This window comes from Haemaphysalis longicornis, unplaced genomic scaffold (assembly GCF_048455015.1).
Source record: "Haemaphysalis longicornis isolate Haplotype H1 unplaced genomic scaffold, Haemaphysalis longicornis Haplotype H1 scaffold_3, whole genome shotgun sequence".
NCBI lineage: Eukaryota > Metazoa > Arthropoda > Arachnida > Ixodida > Ixodidae > Haemaphysalis > Haemaphysalis longicornis.
Window position 1 is genome coordinate 91,149,052 of NW_027526335.1, and position 21,196 is coordinate 91,170,247.

The 21,196-nt window shown below is 45.7% G+C and overlaps 2 protein-coding genes across 13 annotated transcripts in view; one reads left to right on the forward strand and one right to left on the reverse strand.

Moving 5' to 3' along the window:
- The first annotated feature begins 572 nt into the window (after window positions 1–572).
- On the forward strand, window positions 573–4,709 carry LOC144174836 (meiotic recombination protein REC114-like). The gene is made up of 5 exons (XM_077703765.1): window positions 573–966; window positions 1,053–1,139; window positions 2,571–2,654; window positions 2,721–2,846; window positions 4,279–4,709. The coding sequence occupies exons 1-5, from the start codon at window positions 835–837 to the stop codon at window positions 4,438–4,440; spliced, it is 591 nt and encodes a 196-aa protein (XP_077559891.1). The 5' UTR covers window positions 573–834; the 3' UTR covers window positions 4,441–4,709.
- Window positions 4,643–21,196, reverse strand: part of LOC144174834 (uncharacterized) — a 39,735-nt gene continuing 23,181 nt past the window's right edge. For 3 of the 12 annotated variants that reach the window (XM_077703759.1, XM_077703757.1, XM_077703758.1), the window contains exons 12-17: window positions 18,448–18,635; window positions 8,164–8,360; window positions 5,728–5,763; window positions 5,095–5,348; window positions 4,878–4,998; window positions 4,643–4,769 (exon numbers count right to left, since the gene is read on the reverse strand). In XM_077703759.1, the coding sequence (XP_077559885.1) occupies window positions 4,894–4,998; window positions 5,095–5,348; window positions 5,728–5,763; window positions 8,164–8,360; window positions 18,448–18,635 (780 nt within the window). In that variant the 3' untranslated portion in view covers window positions 4,643–4,769; window positions 4,878–4,893. Of the gene's footprint in view, window positions 4,770–4,877; window positions 4,999–5,094; window positions 5,349–5,727; window positions 5,764–8,163; window positions 8,523–10,841; window positions 11,149–14,985; window positions 15,068–17,850; window positions 18,212–18,447; window positions 18,636–21,196 lie in introns of those variants that run through there. The other 9 variants (XR_013323526.1, XM_077703760.1, XR_013323524.1 and 6 more) reach the window with 9 other exon arrangements.

Here is a 21,196-nt window from a genome sequence, read left to right on the forward strand (position 1 = left end):
AAAAGCAGTACGTTGCTGCGGAGCTCTGTAGTTTCTGACTCGCCATCGACAACCCACGTCGTAGCGGCGCGTGACTGGCGGCAGGCAACGGGAGTGCGAGTAGCGTACGTGTGAACGACAAATAGCCAGAAGCAAACGTATAACTGTTTATTTCATGAAGAGGCTAGACGCACCGCGACGTCAGAGTATCCAGTAACTCTGCCGCGACGTTACAGCTAACGGGATAGCGACAAAGGATGCCACACGAGAACTCTCTCCGCCCGCATAGCTGTATTCGACCTCTCCTCGGAAGACACGGAAAAAGGATACGACGCGTAAGCATTCATACGAACCATTCTAACGGTAATTTTCGCGCGCACGCCACGAAACAAACGATCTGGGACAGATGTTCGTGACTGCAGTCTAGAGCACAAAAATTTGGAACAAGAAATAATTAGCACCATAGAGTTAACAGTACTGATTTAATAATACTACTGCTAATACTAGCGCTGATAATACAACTGAGTTAATACCGTCACGATATTTTAGCAGGCGACGGGTGCACGAAGCAGACGATATTTTAGCAGGCGAACTACAAACATGACGTCATGTCTTCCCTTATCGATCATGGAGAAAATAAAAGCATTGAGTCTAAATTAAATAATCGATTTGTGTAGGCTTTTATTAATTAAAGCTTTCATTCATGTAACGTTTATTCCGGTGAAGGCATAGTGAAGGGTAGGCAGGTGTCAGGGCTTACAACCTTGGGTGGCGGGATTTCGACTCCAGTAGTTCACCTCCAAAAAACCTACTCACAAACTCTTGCTTTGTTTCCTAGAAGGATCGTGCACAGCCATGGCAGGAGCGTCGCAATCGTACCAATCTCCATTGCAGATAGTTCGCAGGTTCCCACTGCGAAGATATGCCACTTACATAGCCGAAGCCAGGGACGACACTGCAAGTGACAGGGCAGACGGAACCTGGAAGGTTTGTGACACGTACTGCATAGTTCAAATGAATACAGAGCTGTTGTCCTCTTTGCGTCGTTCTTTTATTTATTTATTTTTTCGCAGGAGCTAGCCAGCACTGACGGCAACCCATTCGTCATGTACGTGACGGATACGGACATGTTGCTCGTCAACCAAGGAGCGGACAACCATGCAAGTTGCGAGGACAGTTTCGGGGAGCCCAACATCTACTCCGACCTAGTTTTGTTGGAGTAAACTATCTCAAACGCTAAGGGGGCATCCTAGGACGTGCAGGGCACATGAAAATGGCGCATCACCGTCACATCATTGCGGAAATGACGACGCACCATTTTGATAAAGTGCACAGTCTTTGGAAAAACGTGATAGGAGTGTAGGGCGTTCGAAGGGTCGCGTGGAAGGAAAAACAATGCAAACGATGATTCCGTTCGATCTATGCGAAATTCGTGCCGTTGGTTGGTTAAACTCCTGGCACAAAAAATTGAACTTGGCGCACTATTAATTCTGTAGAGCTGCATTGTGTAGTTCTATTCACATGATTTTGTATTTCACCATTTGGCCCCTAGCTTTATTTTAATTTGAAGTCTGAGATGAGCAAAACAATGACATCATGCATGCTTTGCCACTTGCTCACCTATGATACATCACTGTGATTTGCAATGAGACATATCTGAACGTCTCTGCACTTATTATGGGTCTTGTTTTTGTTTAGGCATAATTTATATAGTGTACATGCCACGCGCTCGCTACTAGATAAACGTTACTCTACAGCCTTGTTCATAATGAAATGAACAAGAAATCAACTACCCCTCTGTCGAAACGACGATGATGGGGGATCGCAAAGCTTTACAAAATCAAGTACACCACCGAACAAAGCAACCCAGAGGCGGGCGGAACCACATCACACCACCTTACCATACATTTAAGGCATTTCTTATTGGGACGGTTTACTGCACTGTGAGTGTGCTCTCTACAGCTTCAATGATACAGGCATTACATGGGTTTCCCTAGCATTCAACCATCGTCATCGTTAGATGGATGGGTGCATTTTCTGTCTAATTTTTCACGTACAAGCAGCCCCCTCCAAATCCGAACTGCTCCGACCGCGTCAGAATGGTGCCATCGGATGGATGTCGGCTTCATAATGCAAGGCACCTAGGTTCGATTCCAACCATGGGAAGCATATTAAATTTTCTTCACTTAACACAAGATCATCATCATCATCAAAGAAAGTTGGATTTCTTGCAGTGCATTTTGGGTGGACTACAGACGACATCAGTGAAACACTAAACGCTTCGCTTTGAAGCTCTTTTGAACTTCACTTTTCTCTTTAAACAATGTCAGTAAATTGGTGTAAATGGCTTTTGAGGAGATAAAGCAATGCTTACAGGTCCCTTTCTAAACCATAAAGCTCGGTTTGGTTATTTTTACAAACATCACAGCTGAGTGTCCACGCATGCCAAAACTTCGTACACATAAACCGAGACGTACCTTTCTGGAAGAGGTGGGTGCATACGCCGACCAGCCGAAAATTCCACTTGTTGCATATATTTGCTTCCGCCTTACTGCATCTTCTATGCTACTAACTTCTTTTTGTTCTTGCAGGAGTGTGTTCTCCTGTTAAACTCAAAGGACTGGGTGCGAGGGTTCTTAAAAGGCGACAGCATCCTGGTCGTATCTAGATTTCACGTAAGCTTTTCCAGTGCTGCAGAACTTTCTCCAAGCAATTGACGTGTACACTTTCTACCTTTGCAGGGTGACAACGAACGCAGGTTCAGGGTGGAGTTTGACAGTTTCGCTGACAAGTCTGGAAATGAACAGTGCAATCTCTGCAAGGACTTGCTATCACAGTACTTTCCATTTCAGGACCGAGATGAAATTGTAAGTATGCATAGTGGTCCCCACTTACACCCGTCCTAGCTACCTCCCTTATCAGGAGACATTAAGAACCTTTAAATATCTGCCACTTTTGAAATTTTTTCAAAAATGGCAATATATATTCCCTTATTCACTTTCTTTGTGCTTCCCCTTGTCTTCCGTTCTTGTTTCCATCCTTTTGAGCTTACCTATGGTGATCGAAATCACTGCAAGACTTGAATACACGTTGGAAATATTTTGTGGCAATGTTACTTATACCAGCATCAGTTTACTGGACTAAGCCAGTTCGTTAGTGGTGCACCAAATGAACCAACCTGTCCACCTTCCTTATACTAGCATCAGTTTACCAGAATAAGCCAGTTTGTCAGTGGTGCACCAAATGAACCAACCTGTCAATCTTCCTTCTTTAGCACCATGGCAGAGCTCGAAATGAAATCGCTAGTGGCACCGTGGGCAGAGATTTACTCCAGTACTGATGAGAACATTTAAACACCACTACACCACAAAAGCTCATTGTAAAATGTCGCCTTACTTTAATGTAGCAACAAAACACACAATAAGGTGCTAAAAACCTTGTTTTAGGGATTTGGTATTGTGTTTTAATAGTCACTGCCTTGTTTCAAGTTGACTCGAGCCCTTTCAAATACGGGCATATCAACAGGCTAAATTTTGGCACGGCAAAACTCTCAATGGATGCAGCACTCAAGAACGGAAACTGAGGAAGTAACGTAGACGCGAGCCGTCTCCTTCTACCCCTTCGGGCGCCAGGTAGCAATTGCATAAAAAAAAAAAAGAGGGCGAGGGATGGGGCACGCAGACTAAAGTGGTCGGGGAAGCCTTTAATATACACCGACATCCTCTACCACGTTCCATTTTTCTTCCTGCTTTAATTTGCTATCCTTTGGGAATGGCGAGGGATTGGCTAAGACGTACACTCTGCTTGTTCTCACACAGTTCAACCTGGCTTTTCTGCACTACACTAGAGGTGTGCCATAAAAACACACTGAAGATGTGACTAAAATTAGCGCACAAGTGATGGGTGCAAGAGCAGACTGGTTGGACTAGTGCCATTAAATAGCTATGCTTGGTCTTAGCTTCGATTATACGTCATGGATCAGGTGCTACCAACCATAGGGGGCTTTGTTATTTCTGCTGTCACAAGGGGTATGGTGAATGAAAGAGCCTTGTTTACCACTGTTAATGTGGGCTTGACAGAGTACAAACTTGTACTACTTCAGTACCTGTGATAGATTATTGCCTTTTAAGCTCGAGAATCATGATTCAATGCCATCTTGTGAAAATCACGCGACACGGCAGAATCAGTGCGTGCCACTGATACTCTATCAGAATCATTACAAAGAAATGTTTCTAGTTCAGCTTCGCAGGTAATCGATCTCCTCATGTGTCCTTAAATTTTTTTTTACACCCCGTGTAGATATCAAAACGCACCAACTTCAAAGCTTCCGAGTTCTTCAACCAAGAATTCCAGTCACCCGAAGTGCTCCAGCAGGCTATAAAGGCTTGCCTCCAAGACCCTTCTTTCCCGCTCTTCGTAAAACAAGTTGATGAGGTATTGAAGGCCATGATAAGCAAATAACAAGCTTGGGCACAAGTGAAGGCCCAGTTGACATTGCCCGACTTTCTGGCCTAGCTGTTTCTCTTAGCCACGCACACTATTTGGACAGGGCAGGTAAGACACTACCAACCTTGCTTTGAACCAAACTTGAGCTGTTACTTACACCAAAGCTATTTAACACATTTCTTCAAACGTGGCAAGCATTGTCACATTCCAAAAAATGTTGTGTACATATATCTCTATATATTTATTATGTTCTTTGTACAATGAGTAGATTTACAGGCACAAATAAACATTCATGCGATTGAGCTGTCGATGTCTTCCTCTGATGGCTTTTGGCTTTCATACCACTAGTAGAAGAAAAAAGAGACAGAGAGGAAAAGAAGGTTATCACATTATGCACACACACAGCGCACGCTCCTAATGACACAAGTGCAAGGCAGATCGCAAGATCTTACTTTCATCCTGACCCTGTCAGCTGGGCATGCCCCTCTTCTGCTCCTCCTTGATCTTCTCCCACTTCTGCAGGAGTGTGGGGATGTTCTTCTTCCGGAGGGTCAGTCCTGCGGCCACCTTCGTCTGCGTGAAATGAGAGGACGTAACAGTTGGATAACTTTGACGTGCGGAAGTACAGGGAAGCACATCAACTTAGTGGTTTAGCGATGTCAAACGGACCTTTTTCTTTTTCGGGGCTGGCGCCGCGGGTGCGGCGGCTTCTTCGGTGGGTGTCGGGACTGCAGGCACCGGTGGTTTGGCCTCTTGGGCAGCCTGGGGAGCGGCAGCGATCACAGGCTCAGCAGAGAGTGCGACACTGGAGTAGAAAGCGGCCTCCGCAGCGTCAAGGCTGGAGCTGTCGTCCTGCTTGGTGCTGCCCTCTGCTCCACCCTCTCGCGTGGCAGTCGGCTCAGGGGACAGATCGCCTGCGCCACCTGTTAACAGGTCGTGCAGAAGTTTTGTGGCAGTGGAACTAGATGAGAACACGATGACAGCATACAACTTTGCTGCACTCGGAAGATGGAGTAGATCAAATTTTGTTTCGCTAAAACTGTTCTGGCCGTCAAGGGGAGGTAGTGCTTGAAGGGATGGACTTCATGTTACTCATTTATGGAACCGTAACTTGATGTGACAAAGGCTCTGTGGCATACTAAGGGGAACAACCAAAAATAGGCAGTCAGTACGCTGGCTTGATGATATTGTTAGGAACCGAAAGTATGAAATCAGTGATAAAGCCCAGTACAACATATCCAGGCATTTCACTATCAAATAATAACTTTAGCCTTCGTTCTGAATTTGATCGATAAAACTGACCAGGATTGGATGACCTGAGTTCACCTGAAGCGCCTCCTGAAAAATCAATACGCAAAATTTGTTCGCAATCTTTCCAACTTCAGAAGCTGCCGTGCTACTATAAGAGCAATTCAGAGATGGTGTAACATTGCTGCCATTCATAGCGCTCCACCCTCCCACACAACTTGACTTCCTTTACTTTTTTTTCACTGCAGCTGTTAGTGAATCACCTTGCTGACACAAATCACTGTTATTTCTCATTTCCAAATGCAATGAATTCAAGCAGTGAGCCCCAAATATTTAAATTTTCAGCTGCACTTGTCGGCATCACCCGAAAGCGCAAATTACACCTACCATCACAGGTCGTGTATGTGGAAAACTAGCTGATGAACTGTCACCATTTCTTCTCTTTTCCTCATTACATAGCTCATTTGATTGCAGTTTATGTAGCAATTAGCATGAGTGTTACTCTGACAAAGCAATCTTTTGAATGGAGAAGAGTTGTCTGTTGTCGCCAGGGTCACTTTTTTAGAACATAAAGAACAGAACAGCTGGAAACGGTTTATCTGCATGCTGGGGGTACTTCACAAATACAACTGTGTTTCCATCAGCTTTTAGACAGTAATAACAGCACTAAGGCAGACAGCACAAAGAAAATAACAAATGACAGAGTACCGTTTATACTCGTGTAAGGGCTCCACTTTTTTTCCTGTAAGAGCCTGGGTGCGGCTCTTACACGAATCAGGTTGATGGCAGCCCACTGCCGCTTTGTACTGTTTCCGTGACTATAGCAAAGTGTAAGGGAGGCTCAAATGACGCGACCCAAGCATCTTATTCTCACTCCATTTCGCTTTCGTTTTCTTCGCTCATGGAAGAGCTTACCTCATCAGCGTCTTCCCAGAGACGATCATCTTCGGTACTGTCCAATGAGTTTGAATTGCCCGTCACCTTGAAGCTTTTCACAACAGTGTCAAATGACACCGCACGCCACACACTCAAAATCTACTTGCAGACTTGTTGCAGGGATGCCGTCTTCAGTCACCCCAACGGGGTGTTCTCAAGATCGCTTGCAGCCTTTCATTCCGAGTAGCACTGGCGGAATTGTGCCTTGAACAGCCAGTTAATGCTGACATCGAGCGGCTGCAGCATGCTTGTCATTCTGCCAGGAATAACGGCTAAGTCTGTTCGGGTGGCCACAAACCAGTCTTTGACACGGTTGGTACGTGTCCTCCGAAGCTGTCGAGCACTAGGAAGGTTTTCTGTCGTAGTAGGCCTCCCGGCTTGTTTGCCCAGACAGTCTTCACCCAGTCAACAAGTTCGTCGGACATCCACCCTTTCTCCTGCTCACGCACAATAATCCCGTGAGAGAACTTCTCCTTTGGGAGCGTCTTTAGCCTGAACACAACGTACGGGGGCAGCTTCCTGCCATCCACCGTAATGCACAGCATCACGGTGCATCTCTGTCGCTCTGCACCCGTTGTACGCTCAAAAGTCAATCGCAGTGTTTTCTGGTGCATCGAACCGCACAAGGGTTTGGTCCGCACTCTCAATCTGGGACAAATCGTAGTCGTGCTCGCGCCTGAGAGCGTTCACGAAGCGGTAAAACTTCAGGAGCTGGCTTTCGTACTCCTTCGGAGACCCTTGGAATATCGTCGATTCCACGGCAGATGCACAGCCCGTTGCGCTTCTTGAACCGTGTAGCCCACCACCGACTTGCTTTGAATTCCGTCAGTGGAATTTCCGTGTGGCGGGCAATAGTGAGCGCTTTCACACGTATCATTTCGGGCAATACGGCACAGCAGTCTCTCCGCGTGCCAACCACATAGGAAACTAGTTCTTCCAGTTTTGGGAACTTGCACTTCCTCCCACAGAACGCCTTTCGGTTTCTGTTGGCTGTGGCGAGGTCTTCCTTTTGCTGCATCCAGTACCACACACGCTTTTAGTCCACGTCAAGCTTTCGTCCCGCTGCTCGCTTGCCGTGCTCGGCGTATTCAACCACTTGCTGCTTGAACGCTGCAGTGGACCTCAGTAGCCGTCCCATTGTTACTAACCTACACTGGCCCAAACAGGGCTTTCTTCTGGAGAGGCGAAATGCCAGTGAACCTTACTGTGAGTAGGTACCATGTACAGAGTGAAGACGATGCGAGAAACAGAAATAATGGCGCCGGCCTAAGCAACGTTGGTGACGGTAAACCAGCCAGTGCCATCTAGTAGCTATGATTAAAATTTTGGTTCTCAGCAGGACTTTCAATTTTTTTTCTAAAATTTCCCCCTCCAAAGTGGGGGTGCAACTCTTACACGATGGTGGCCCTTACACGAGTATATACGGTATACCGAAACAATCTGCCTTACAATTCCAGTCAGACCTATGGTGGGTTTCCCTTCATTGCATTCTGCATCATATCACCGGGCCTGAAACCCAATCGAAACTAACTAAATTGCAGCACCATTTCTTACCTGCTTTCTGGGCCGTTGGCGGTGAAGATGCAGGTGGCGAGTGGGCCGCAGCCGCCGTGGACTCGCTTTGGGAGTTCCGTAGCGCGGCAGCCTGAGCCGTGGAATCAGGCGAGTTGCTGGTAGTGGCAGTCGCGGTAGGGAACGTCCACTGGGCATGGCCTGTCTCCTCTTGCACATAAAAGTACCTTGAGTGCCCACTAGAAACAGTGAGAAAGAAACAAAACAGAACACACCGCGGGTAAGTCCACCTGCCCCACCAGGCAGTAGCATCGTTTTGTGGCTAATTAGCTTACTTCACTAATCATCTTTTACGACGACGGAATTATTTCCGGACTGCTTGCTGACGACCAGACTTCAAGCTTTATGGGGGAAAAGAAACATCATAGGCAAGGCGCAGTGTTACACATGAGTGGCTAATCCGAACCCTGGAAATTGTGAAGTTTTAAGCTTTTGAAGGAAAAATGCCAATCGCTGAAGTGCTGCTTTGTTCCCTAAATCCTCCTCAAAACAAAGATGCTAGGTAAGAAGCCACTTGGCTTACTTGACAGAGTGCCTAGATCAAGCCACATTTTCAAATTTCTGGCACAAGAAACAAGTGGATGCCGTTTCTCGCACATGATAACGTCGTCCTCACTAAGTATGTACCCACTAAAAGAGCAAAGGATTCATTTTAATCTGAACATACTTATCCACACAGAACACAAAGCCAACACTAACAAACAGTAGGAAAAGTAAACCACACAACTGCCCTCCAATGTGTCCCAACAGAAGTGCTTGCTCAGTTGAGGCCGTTCCAGCTGTAAGCAAAATCTTCACATCTACATCAATACACTGGAGAAGTTAGTACCATCTTAGGCAGCTGTACAAGCGTGTATTTCACATACTGGTTGTGTTTGTGTTCATCTCCGTTCACTTGTTCCATCTATGAGCCGTTTTTTTTACCACCAAATTCTCATGTCGGTACTCCTCCAAGCTGCCAAGGCCTCCTTAGCAGTGCTGTAAGCAGCAAGGGCTCACATCTTCTCTGGCTACTACTCTGCCTGCTTACACAGCCCGTACTGCTCTTTTGCACAGTTAATGACAAATTCTGTAATGGTGCACAAAACCAAGCAGCCTGTCTCGCACATCTGACTAGGCCACCGAGCATAGCCAAGTGCAAAGCACCTAGACCCTTCTACGTTCCAGGTAAGTTTAAAGGGACCCTGCAGCACTTACCACCGACTACTCGGAATGTATTGTGGGGTAAAGTCTATTGCCCCAGCAACCTCCTCCCGCAAGAATTATGAAAATCCGTTCCCTATCACCGAAACTACGCACAATGAGGAATCGCGCATAATTGTTCCCTCTCAACTCGACCGCAGACAGCGCAACGAAAGCTGCGCGCTCTCTCCCAGAGAGGGGGGAGGCTCACGGCATTCTCTCATCCTCTTCTTTGGCCTTCGATATATCACAGGCCAGGGAGTTTTCTCCTTTTCTCCGGGACGTGGAGGGGTCTATTTCCAGTCTGGTGCCACAAAAAAGCAGGCATGGCTGCCTGCTCGCAAGTGCGTGCTCAGGCTGGTAGGGCATTTTTGGAGCAATAACGTTTGTTGTCAAGTTGTCTCGTTGAAAGGAGAGTATTGAATTCGTCACTCAAACTCCACGGACACCCAAAACACAAAAGAAACGCCAAAACTATGCATACAGGTTCAGGCATAAAAGAAGTTGGTACACAGCGCCGACGACGGCGGATCGTCACAGGAAATGCGAGAAATAAGCCACGAAGTTGACCAGCGACAGCCAATAGGACAGCCATGGCCTCAATGACGTAGTTTAGGCCATGCCACAGGTGCATAATGAGGAAAATTGAAGAGAGCACGGTTGGTTTTTCCGCACCTTTCACAGCAATTTGCATGCTCACTGCTTCACGTGCACGTGTAATATTTGTCTCAGGTTTTCCTGGCAGTGTAATCTAACCATCATGCAGGTTTACTTCTACTGTTCAAAGAGTGTTGCAGGGTCCCTTTAACAAGGATTTCAGCATGCAGAAAAAGAGAAAGGCATGTGTCATTACATTTGACTGGCTTCGTCAATGACAAAACTGCAGCACTAGCCTTATCTTTACACACTCCTAGAAAACCTGCCTCGCAAATGCAACCAAAGGCCATAATTTCTGTACAGCAAAAATTTTTAAAAGTAAATCAGCGAATGCTTAACATGTATAGTCAAATGACCTAGAAAGGAAAAATAAAATTACTTCTGCAAGGTTGCGCTCTTGTCTAATCACACAACTAATTTACAGCACTGGTTTAAAAGGAAATGAGTGCATCAGACCTTTATCAAAGAATTACACAAACACATATTTGAAGTCTGCTATTTCAAATGCGATTTGAGGCCCCGAAATTGTAATGGTCTTTGAATCAGATGCTAACAAGCATCGATATAAGTATGTGTGAAAGCAGGCAGCAAGGGCCCAAGCTAAAGAAAGATGTGCCTGATACGCATCTTTTCAAAAACAAGAACATAAGAAAAACTTACGGTACGGCTTACATTACACGTCAAACTGCAGACAGTGAACTGCTCCTAAGCCATCGTTCAGCTTAGAATGACAAGCACAGTACCTCGAATAAGACGTCACTCAGGGCCACGCTTAGGCCAATAGGCCAAAGAAAAGCTCCCAATGAAGGGATAGCAAGTACCTATATACGCCTTCTTAGAACGATCCAGTCCTTCTATGCAGCTGCAGAATGTACCTAAGGCTGTGCCACGCTGCGTTGTTTGACGACACTGGCTTGCACACGCACTCCTTACACAAGCTTCACAGTACTCGGCTTTGACAGTACTGGTTTGTGTCGACAGGTGTGTGGATGGCACCACTCGCTCAGACGGGCAAGCTATTTGTCGTGTACGAAGAGCAATGAGCTGCCACTCAATCCACAGAGTGAGTGGGGATCAAGTGCGCAGTAAAGGCAGGTTCAGGCGACGGTTCCATCCAGAGGCTGACGGCTGAAAAGGGAACTGGTTGAGATGAGTCACAGGTTCACATACACGCACACACATAAATAAGCATTCTGCGACAAAGATTAAGGACCACCTGTGCCTCAAAGGCACACACTCGAAACAGAGACCCCACACAAGTTGGCTTCCTTCGAAAGACTGAGCCTCTCATGCCACACTAATGATGCCTATGCAACTTCAATGGTCAGCAGAGCACCACGGCGGAGTACCAAATGTGATAACTTTGCAGCAATCTGCATTTCCACATCACCCGGGAGACAGAAGAGGCGGTGCTGTTCGGGGCTTTCCTGCACTTGCCCCGTGGTGTTAATCTGTGTACCCGCCAATAAATGAAACTGGTTCCTCGCTGACTTAGTGACCACCATGGCATGCACTAAACCCTGCTCCCATCATTTTAGAAGCAATGAACACTTGGCTGAGCTGATGTTGTCAAACCGCAGCCCAATATTCCTCCTAGCCAGAGCTTCTTCGAAGTAGGCTAGAATGAAAACCAAGGCTGCACCATTAAACAGGGGCTGCGCTGAATTCACTTTTCATTCAAGCATAATCCCAGCAAGCAGTTCCCAATGCTGCCATTGCCTGCCTTGTGGCATGGCATACACATATAGGGGCTACCCGTTTCTTGGTTCTTCTCTAGCCATGTCACAAATTATTGTAAACAAAATGCGTAATTTTAAAACCATTGTCACTAATGAGGAATTCTTCAGTGATGGCAGCATCACTTCCAGTCAAGCAAAAAAAATGCCCACACTTTCAAATCAAGCCAGGATGTGCATTGTCTTTAACGGTTCTGTCACGCAGGTGGTGCCTTATGCAAGCTCTTTCCTGATCGATGTTTATAACTGCCGCAATGTAGCAAGAGCCAGAAATACCAATTCACTTTTTATTCACTCCCTGGCATTGCAGTAAGCTGCCAAAATAAAAAAAAGGCAACCGAGTTTGATGACCTTAAAGCCCACCATGCATCTCAAGCAGTGCTAAGCTTACTAAGCTTACTGAGTTGACAAAAAAGTTCAGTTAAAGTCCATTAAGCTTACTAAGCAAGCACTGAATGTTTTAGTGACAAATATAAAGGAAATTTTAGGCTCAATGAGGTCTCTTTTCATTCAAGTCAGTTGAAAATTCTCTCTGCAGGCTAGCTGGAGTTCATCATTGTAGTGCATTTAAGTAGGCTGTATAATAAGATAACAATCCAAGTGAGCCTTCAAGTAACTTGAAAAGTAAACAGGCTTTCTCTGCCATTATTTTAATTACATTATTCTTCTATTAGTGGCAGTTAAATCAGCATCATTGTAGACTGCATACTTTTTCTGCATGAAAACTACTATGCAAGAACTTGGTAAATTACCAAAATTAATAAGGCAGGGCATCTGCTGAAATAACAGCCTTCTTAAAAGGCTCTTTCACTAAAATGGAAATATTGCTTGAAATTCTGCTTGAAATTACTATTAGCTTCAGCAACACAATGAAACGGCTACCTATTCACTAACATGAATAGTTATACAGTTGAACCCCTTTATAAGAGACACGTACCGGGGAGCAGTTTCTGTCTCTTATACGAGATGTCTCTTATAAGCAGGGAACCATGTTTTCACTTACTAATCAGACCGTAGTTCAATGTGGGCACCGTATGACTAAAATAAGCTCAAAAGAACACTACAGCATGTTGCAAAAGATTCATTCTAATTTATGTTGGGACCCCAGAATTTATGAAACAGTTCTGAATCTTTGTTTGCTTCATGACTGTATTCACACTTTTTTACAACCGATTCTACAAGCTTTTTTTTCCTTTCACTGTTTGTGGAAAACGAATCGTAGATGTGGAGTTCACAAGCCTGATGAATAGCCAGAGCGCACAGTTTCTTCCGCTGTGTGCTCCGGCTATTCATTACGCTTGCAGGACTCAACATCTGCGATGCTTCTTGAATGGGAGCTACGCGAGTGGGAGAGCCCGCATGTGCGGTCGCGCTCCAATGGATGGCAGTAAGCTTCAACCACTTCTGTAAGTTGCATTTCCATTGGCAGGGCTTCTCATCATCATTTCATAGCTGACTGAACCACTGTGTGTTTGCTGAAGTTATAATAAATAGCGACTGCAGGTGTCTGTCGTCCACCTGGGTTTCCCAAATGGAAGAAACTGCAATTAGTGACTGGTGGCACTGCATCTGAAGTTAAAATGTCTGTTACAAGCGAGATTATTGATTAAAGTTCAAGGATGACTTGTCCTTTATAACCAACTTTCTACATTCGATGTCTGTTATAAAAGAGGTCAATTTAATGGGAAAGATAGGGCAGCCAACCATGTGGGTGAATAGTGTCCCTTATACCCATTTGTCTCTTACATCCATGTCTCTTATAACGAGGTTCAACTGTAATGCATAATTCTGCATATCTTAGATGGACACTAAAGAAATTTGGGTGAAATTGTTTGCGAATGCTGTTGGCCGACAGAGTCACAGGAGTTTTTTTCGCACCGTTTAAACTTGCTCCCAACCTTAAAATTATTTTATTAATGCAAAAACAAAAATTGTTGACCATACATGTGCTTTGGCCAAGAGGAGAAACACTCACACATTTATTTTGCTATTGGTAGGTCTTCCTTTCTCTTTACATTTATGCAAGGGACTCTAGAACGCACCATGGTTCAGTTTCTGCATCCACTAATGGAGATACTGAGCATGTTTTCATGGTAGTGTTAGTGGATACCATTTGAAGTTGAAATTTATGAATTGCCACAGCCACTGCGATAAACAGGGAGGAACATGTTTTAGCATAGCTGCCTAGCATAACTTAGCTCTGGTCAAATGGAGACACCTGGTCGATCAGTTCTGAAGAAAAAACGACAAAGCCCTGTTGACGTGATGCCGTATCTTATGTTTTGTTGTTAAAAGAGAACAGGCATTCTTGAAACAGCTTTTCTGCGAGAAAAAGCCTCTAAAAATTTTGACAGTGAGTTGGTAGCCCTCAACTTTTATTCAAGCTATTCACTAGTGAATGCTAATTTTCCCTTTAGTGTCTTTTTAAACCGTAACTCGCTGAAAGACAGAAAAAAAAATTCAAAGTGAAGGTGCAACTCATCCTTTTGCAATATTGACACTCGTAACACGCAGTGTTCAGCCTTTAGAGCCGCACACAAAACTAAGAATGGTGCACAAGACCATTCTGTTTTGTTTTTGAACAAAAAAAGCTCAGGCAACAATTAGAAGTCATAGCTTCCACGTGCGGCCTCACTGCATACCCATTTATCACTGTACCATCTCGCGCTACCTCGAAAATTGCGAAGACACAGCGGACCGAAGACCACTCAGTGAAACTAGTATAGATGCAGCGACGTGCACAAGAAGTGACATAATACGCATGTTAACAGCACAGCTTTACGCAAAAAGTGAGCGGGAATTCTTTTAAATGTAGGTATTTAAAATATCAGCTCAATATTAAAAAACAAACAAATATGTGCTATATAATTTAGGAGAGCAGAAAAGGAGCAAATTTTCTATACGCCACACCTCTGAAGGAGTTTTACAAAGAAGGGGCTTTAGAAAGAACCATTTGGGTTACGACTCGCGGTGCAGTGACCAACTGTGGAATTTCTCTGGTAGGCAAAATTCTATGCTCGAGGAAAGTATTTATGTTTCATTCCAAAATACGGCTGGCACGGATTGGAACCAAACGGCGGCCTCAAGAATAACAACAAATTGCCTCACCCACTGCTGCAATGCAGTGCAATCAAGCCAAGCGCTCAAAGCATCTCAGCAGAGACAAAACAAGCAGGCATAATACGTACTGTGCATAAAACTTGCCAAAAAGAGCTTCTCTGCCACTTACTCTCTTGGAGGTGGGCACAGGGCAACAACAGCAGCAGCAGCAGTGCAGGTCAGCCAGGCCACGCCAGCCTGTCCACATCACACTACACTATTGAGCTCCCTTGCAAACACTTTCACACAGTGCACAAAGCTTTGTTGCCTCCATATGAGAGGTGCTCCAATTTATAGGGAATAACTACTGCGTGGGGCTATTAGGTGAGTACTATCCCAAAACATCTGTTCCCAAGGCTACACCACCTGTCTGATTTCAGAGTAAGGACCCATTTCAAGAGGTGTACTATGAGGACAGCATAAGTCATCGCTTAAAGGGGTACTGACACAAAATTTTGAAGGCGAGATAACTTCGGAGATAGATTGGTGTGAACACATATACATCATCTGCAAAATATCAGCGGCGAATACAGCCTAGAACATATTTAAAATCAATTTTAAAGTGTGCCAAACGCAACCGAGCAGCCAGCAGAGGACCACGCGCAATCGACATCCCATGGATATTTTGTAAATAAACAACATCCAAACACGTCACGAGTTTGTGTTTGCCGCTTCCGCACTGCCGGCGTTTTTCGCCGGCTCGCCGCTCCAATCGGAGGGCCGGAGGGCGGAGTTTCTGCTCTCGAGAACGAACAACCCGATCGTTGGCGGTGAAGGTGCCGTGATTTCATCAGCTCATCGAGCAGCTGGCTGCGACCAAAGTTCTACAGCAATTCCAGGCAATCTGTTTCTATCACTTTTTATTTACATTGGACGCAAAAACGCGCCGGAGACATGAAAAGCCCACTGAGCAAGCCGCACGGCCGCTGTGCAGGCGGCAGCCACGGCCGCGAAGTGGCCCAGGCCAGCGCAGGTAGCTCGAGTGATAGCTTGTTACCGCTGCACGAAATTGTACCCAAGCCCCAACCATGGCACCTTACATGAGAAACAAGTTAATGATGCGATGGCGGGTTCCATTAAAAATTGTCATCTGCACCACTTACGAGAGTGGCAATCGAATATCCGCCGCAGTGCTAAGCCGAACACATCTGTAGGTGGACCTGTAGGCAGACTGGCCGGCTGCTCTCAGCGCGCGTCTTGCCACACAATGCGTCGCGGGTTGTTCTTTAGCCACGGTAGCATTTGCACTCGCAGCGCCTGCATCATGTCTACGGTTGCTTTTTAATTAAGCGGCTCACGAGATCAGTACATTCGCAGAAACGGCATTCGCAGAAACTGCCGGCGATGCAGATTCGACAGTGCTACGGCAGCTCTGCTCTGCGATATCCCTCCGACGGTCACGTGGTCAGCTTTGTTCACACAAAATCCATCGTTTCGCGGCACCTGCTGAAACCGAAACTGCGACAGGCCGCATTGAAAATGCCTCTAATTAAACAACCGTCGCATGCTGAAGCAAATGAGATTCCTACAGGTGATACGTAGGTCACTAGCTACTTATCGCAACCAAAAAGACAAGATGCAAAATTTTTGTGTCAGTGCCCCTTTAATCTGAAAGACTGCCACGCAAGAGCAACAAACACGCTACTCTCAGAGCAAGTTGCATTTCATAAAGGCGAAAAGCTTGAAAAACTATCTTTCCCCCCCCAAAAAAAGAAATAAGAAATTGCTGTTGTACACAAACACACGCCATCAATGATTCAAATTTAGGCACTCAATGGTTACACCTCACAGCATCTGAAAGGAGCATACGGCAGCGTCTCTGAACAGCTCCCGTAACAAATGACAACATTCCCTATCGATGCTCTCCTCAAGGGCCTTCACAGCGCATGAAAACTCTGAACTTCTGCCTTTTCAGAAACACTGCACTTGCTGTTCAGCAGTTTGTTGTATAGCAGCCTGAGGCAAATTCAAGAGCAGAACTTATGACTGCCCCTTCACACAGGCAATGCACTCTGTTAAGTCTTACAAGGCTTAATTGGTGGCAGGCCTAGCTTCAGTTCTTATTTAACCCTGCTATTTGTCATGGAGTGCCCGACTCTGGCTGCCCCCAAAATACATCCCACTATAGGGCGGTGGAAGCGATCGATTTGAAACACACCCCACAAATCACAAATGTCGTGGCAACAGCAGCATTACTTCTCGCTCGAAAAGCTTGCCGTGGCATGTGAAAAGAGGTAACCAATCTTTTAAATGAAGCAAGGTTGTACGATGTCTTCGTGGTTTTTCCTGATGCCTCCTTCACCTGGCCTTTCACCCCTTCCCCAATCACCCTCTTCTTTGCCAAGAGATACAGTACTTCGGATGTCCCTGCCTTTATGTAAAGCTACGTTTTCAGGGTTACAGACCAGGGCTGAGAAGCTGCAAACTGAACAGACAAGCCCATTCACTCGTTGTACACATTTAGGACCCAGCACATGCGGATCGATCCCCTTTCTAAGCGGCACATTGATTGGAAATCTAGAGCGACAACAGCTCAACCAGAGGCCGAATTCTCTAAAACAATGGCCGTCATCTTAAAGCGATGTGGTGTCAGCATGCAAGTGCATGTTCGGGAGTCATGTGGCTGCTTGGTGCATCGCTTCAACTGGAGGACGAGGTGGTCCTGTTCAGGACCCCCTGTGTTTTCAGTTTCCCCCTACACGTGACTCCCGAACCTAAGGATGCAAGCATTTACACGCCAACACCCCATCACTCCAAAGTGTTTGCCACCGTTTTAGAGAATTCAGCCCCTGGTTCACTAAGGTTTCACTGCACAGGCAAAAAAAAAATAGAAAGGGAAGGAAGGAAAAAAAAATGTAGCTACAGAGCTGCACTCAAGTTTTCCTGAGGGCAGGCCGCGTAACCTAGATAAATTTTTTTTTAGTGCAGAAGCCTGTTACCAGCTAACATCAACCTGGAAAGAACGGTAAAAAAAAAGATTCGATGCATATCTTACCTACGAAGCCTCTTCTCTTCCACGGCATTTGCCACTGGTCTGGAGAGGCCAGCACCCGATGTGTCGGGCCCTGACAACCGCCGGTGACTGGCGCGCCAAGCCCCAGAAAGGTAACAGCAGGGTGTAGAGGAGGCCAGTGGGTTCGGAAAGGTGGGGGTGCACAGGGAAGGCAGGTCTCGAGGAAAGCGAGGGGAGATGGGTGGGAAAGGGGGGCGGACAGCTGGCCCCTCCTTCTCCCCCCAATTTTGTAAAGGGGACAGAAACCAAGAAAGGGAAAGAACAAGACGGCAACGCCGGCAGCGGCAGCACGTCCCACAACAGTCTTCAAGCCCGAACCATGACGAAGACCACGCTTTGGCTCCTGCCCACAGTTTGAGCAGTGGAAAGAGAACAAAAGAACAACAGTGTAGTACGTTCGCTGCAACATCCTTCACCATTACGCCCGAGACCGGATACCGGCAGCATCTCCCCTGCCGACTCGATCTCTCCCATTTTATTCCCCCTCCCGCACCAACCCTTTGTTCTTCTAGTTGGCGAAGGCAGGACGCCAACGCCCCGAACACTGGAGCAAAAAAGAAGAGACGGCAGACACCGTACCTGTCCCAATGCCTCTGCCATCCCGGCGGCAGGGGGCCCTGGCCAGAGTCTTCTGGGACAGGACTCGCTTCCTTTTGAGCCCGGGCCACCAAGTGGTGGAGCTGGGAGGCTGCGTCGCAAGCGTCTCGCAGCTTTTGCAAAAAGTAGCCCGCTTCCAGCACTCCCGCGCGCCAGTCCTCCATGCGGGTCTGCGGGGCGGTTGCCAGGGAGCACAGTCAGAGACTTTTTCCATACAACCCAGGGTTTATTATAACCCAAAGACCAGACTAAACCTAAAACGGGGCTCGTATTGAAAAAGACTGATTATTAGCAAGCAGAATCGACAGAATCAACAGCTGGGCTAGTTGGTATCCGTCCATCCTAAACAGCGCTTAACAAAACAACGCCGAGAAGTAGGGACACAAGACGGCGCTAGCAAGCAAGTGTTCTCTTTTTGCGGAGAGTTTTCTTGGTCACATGCGTTTATATGCTTATACACCCTATGCAGCAGTAATCTGCTGGCATAAAGGGAGAACCAAGAGTCCTTGCCAACCATTTTAAGTGGAAAGGGGCAAGCAAGATCGGGGGTCCCACCAGGGATCATATTACAAGAGTCATAATTACTTAGCATAGAGGAAGACAAACGTTTTACAAGTTAACAAAAAAAGGGGCTGGCCGGAAGGATTTTACTTGTTGAAGCTACACTGCGCTATGAGTAGAGCCCCTTACTGTTTGCGGTGGAACATTTCAAATTCTGCGATTCTAGATAGGGGAATCTGCAAAATTCCGCGACAACATTGAAACAGCATAAGGTATATGTAACAGTTCATTTATTAGACACATCAGACTCCTAACATGCTAGATTTTATTTACAACTGAAGGAAGCTGTTGTGGCTGAGCATCTGGTGATGCTTTGTGCTTTTTTCACCAAGAGAATGGTGCTTGTGAGGCACGATGCCACCATAGCGACTGAATGACCGACAGGTATTTAAGGGCAATGGAAGAAAGTGTTGGAGTCAGGTGTTCCATCGCAGCCCAGAAAGCCTGGACATCAAAATCTTCACCTGGCTTTTCTTGTTTAGAAAGAAATTGTGCCAAATCCCTGTCACTAGACTTCAGGTCTTGGGCAGACTTCAGGTACACTTGCCATTCAGCAGCTAGGGCTATAAATCTAGGAACGGCCCCAAACTCTGATCTCTTCTCTGAGAGACACCCAACTTGCTGGGGATCCAAGCACCTCACACTCTTGAAGAACTTCCAAGTGTCAGAGTTCTCCAAGTATACTAGCGCCTTGCTAGCTGCTTTACTCATTGCACCCTTCATTTGTTTGCAATCTGACCGGCCTTGTCGTGTGCAATGTTCTCTTTCTGTGGCTATGGCTAGGCCCCTTGATTCGGGTGGAGACTGAGCCACCTAGCCACTTTTATTATTCGATAAGGTAGGAATACGCAGATGCAAATTTAAATTTTCAACAGTAAAAATTTTGCAGACAATAGAAACCATTTTGCTATTACTTTTCCGCCATATTTCACCGAATATATCGTTTTGGGGACGTAGCGCCACACTTTTAACGATTGTTTTGGAATTCCGCGAAAACTCTTTAATTCCGCGATTTTTTGCGGAATTGCGGAATCGCGGAAAGCTAGGGGCTCTAGCTATGAGGCACATTGTAGTGAAAGACCATTGATTAATTTGGACAACGGGGGATCTTAATTTAGACCACATGTGCTAAAAACTCGACACACAGGTGTTTGTTTTTTTGCCTCCATTGGAAAAACAGTTGCCGCAACTGAGATCAAACCTGCGTCCTCGTCTTAGCCACCAACCTACCATGGCAGGTGTTTCATCAATTCACACAGCAATGAAAGCAGCAGTTATAGATACAAATATACTCATATGTCAAATAAGTGCATCGCAGCATGAAGCCACAAAAGGACTGCACGTTACCTTTTTTTTTTTTTTCTTTTTAACATTGCCGGGCATTAATTTCAGACCTTTGCCTACACTTACAGGAATCAAAGCGGCATTATTCTTTTGTTGTACTATGGCCTTTCAGTGCATTTCGCATTTGTCTGAGCATTGGTGGAACCTATCAGTGTTCACATGTTGTTTATTTGGCGCGAGGGGGACCAGGCTAAAGTTCTGGTTGCCCTTGGTTAGAAGAAACACAAGATCAACCCAATTATTTGCCAAAATGCAGCAAACATTCAGGTTTCAAGAACCAGTGCCACACATGACGTCAAATATCAGTGCAACATATTGTGTTAAATTTTATAAACAGGAAGGCAAGAACCACAGTTAAGGCTTAGCTCTCAAATGTACAAACATGTCAATGTAGTCTCAACGCTGATAATAAAGATATGCACACAATAAAGGAAGCAAATGTTTGGACCAAACACCGTAGAGCATATGATTAACAGGGCACATGGGTCTTTGATCAAAAACTTTATTTTTACACTTAGGACAATAAAAATTGAGGAACACATGTAGTTTTTCATTCTGATTGTAGATATAAAATTTGTTTTTGTGCAAAACGATTACATTCAAATTTATTTGGATTTTTATATTTGATTGTTTGACAACTTTTGTAAGAAAACTGCTGGAGCGATGCATCTGAACAAGGCACCAGTGAACTGCACACAAATCAAGGAGTTCAATAAGACTAACATTATCATTCTATTTGGTCTGTAGCAAAAGTTACAACTGTTTGAAGTTTGGGCTTGGAAGGTGGGAGCCAGAAAAACCGGTCGTAACTTTTGCTACTGGCCAG

Coding starts and splice junctions, on each gene's coding strand:
- LOC144174836 (XM_077703765.1), top strand. CDS start 835: ATGGCAGGAGCGTCGCAATCGTACCAATCTCCATTGCAGATAGTTCGC. Junction 967..1,052: donor GGGCAGACGGAACCTGGAAG/GTTTGTGACACG, acceptor ATTTTTTCGCAG/GAGCTAGCCAGCACTGACGG. Junction 1,140..2,570: donor ACCAAGGAGCGGACAACCAT/GCAAGTTGCGAG, acceptor TTGTTCTTGCAG/GAGTGTGTTCTCCTGTTAAA.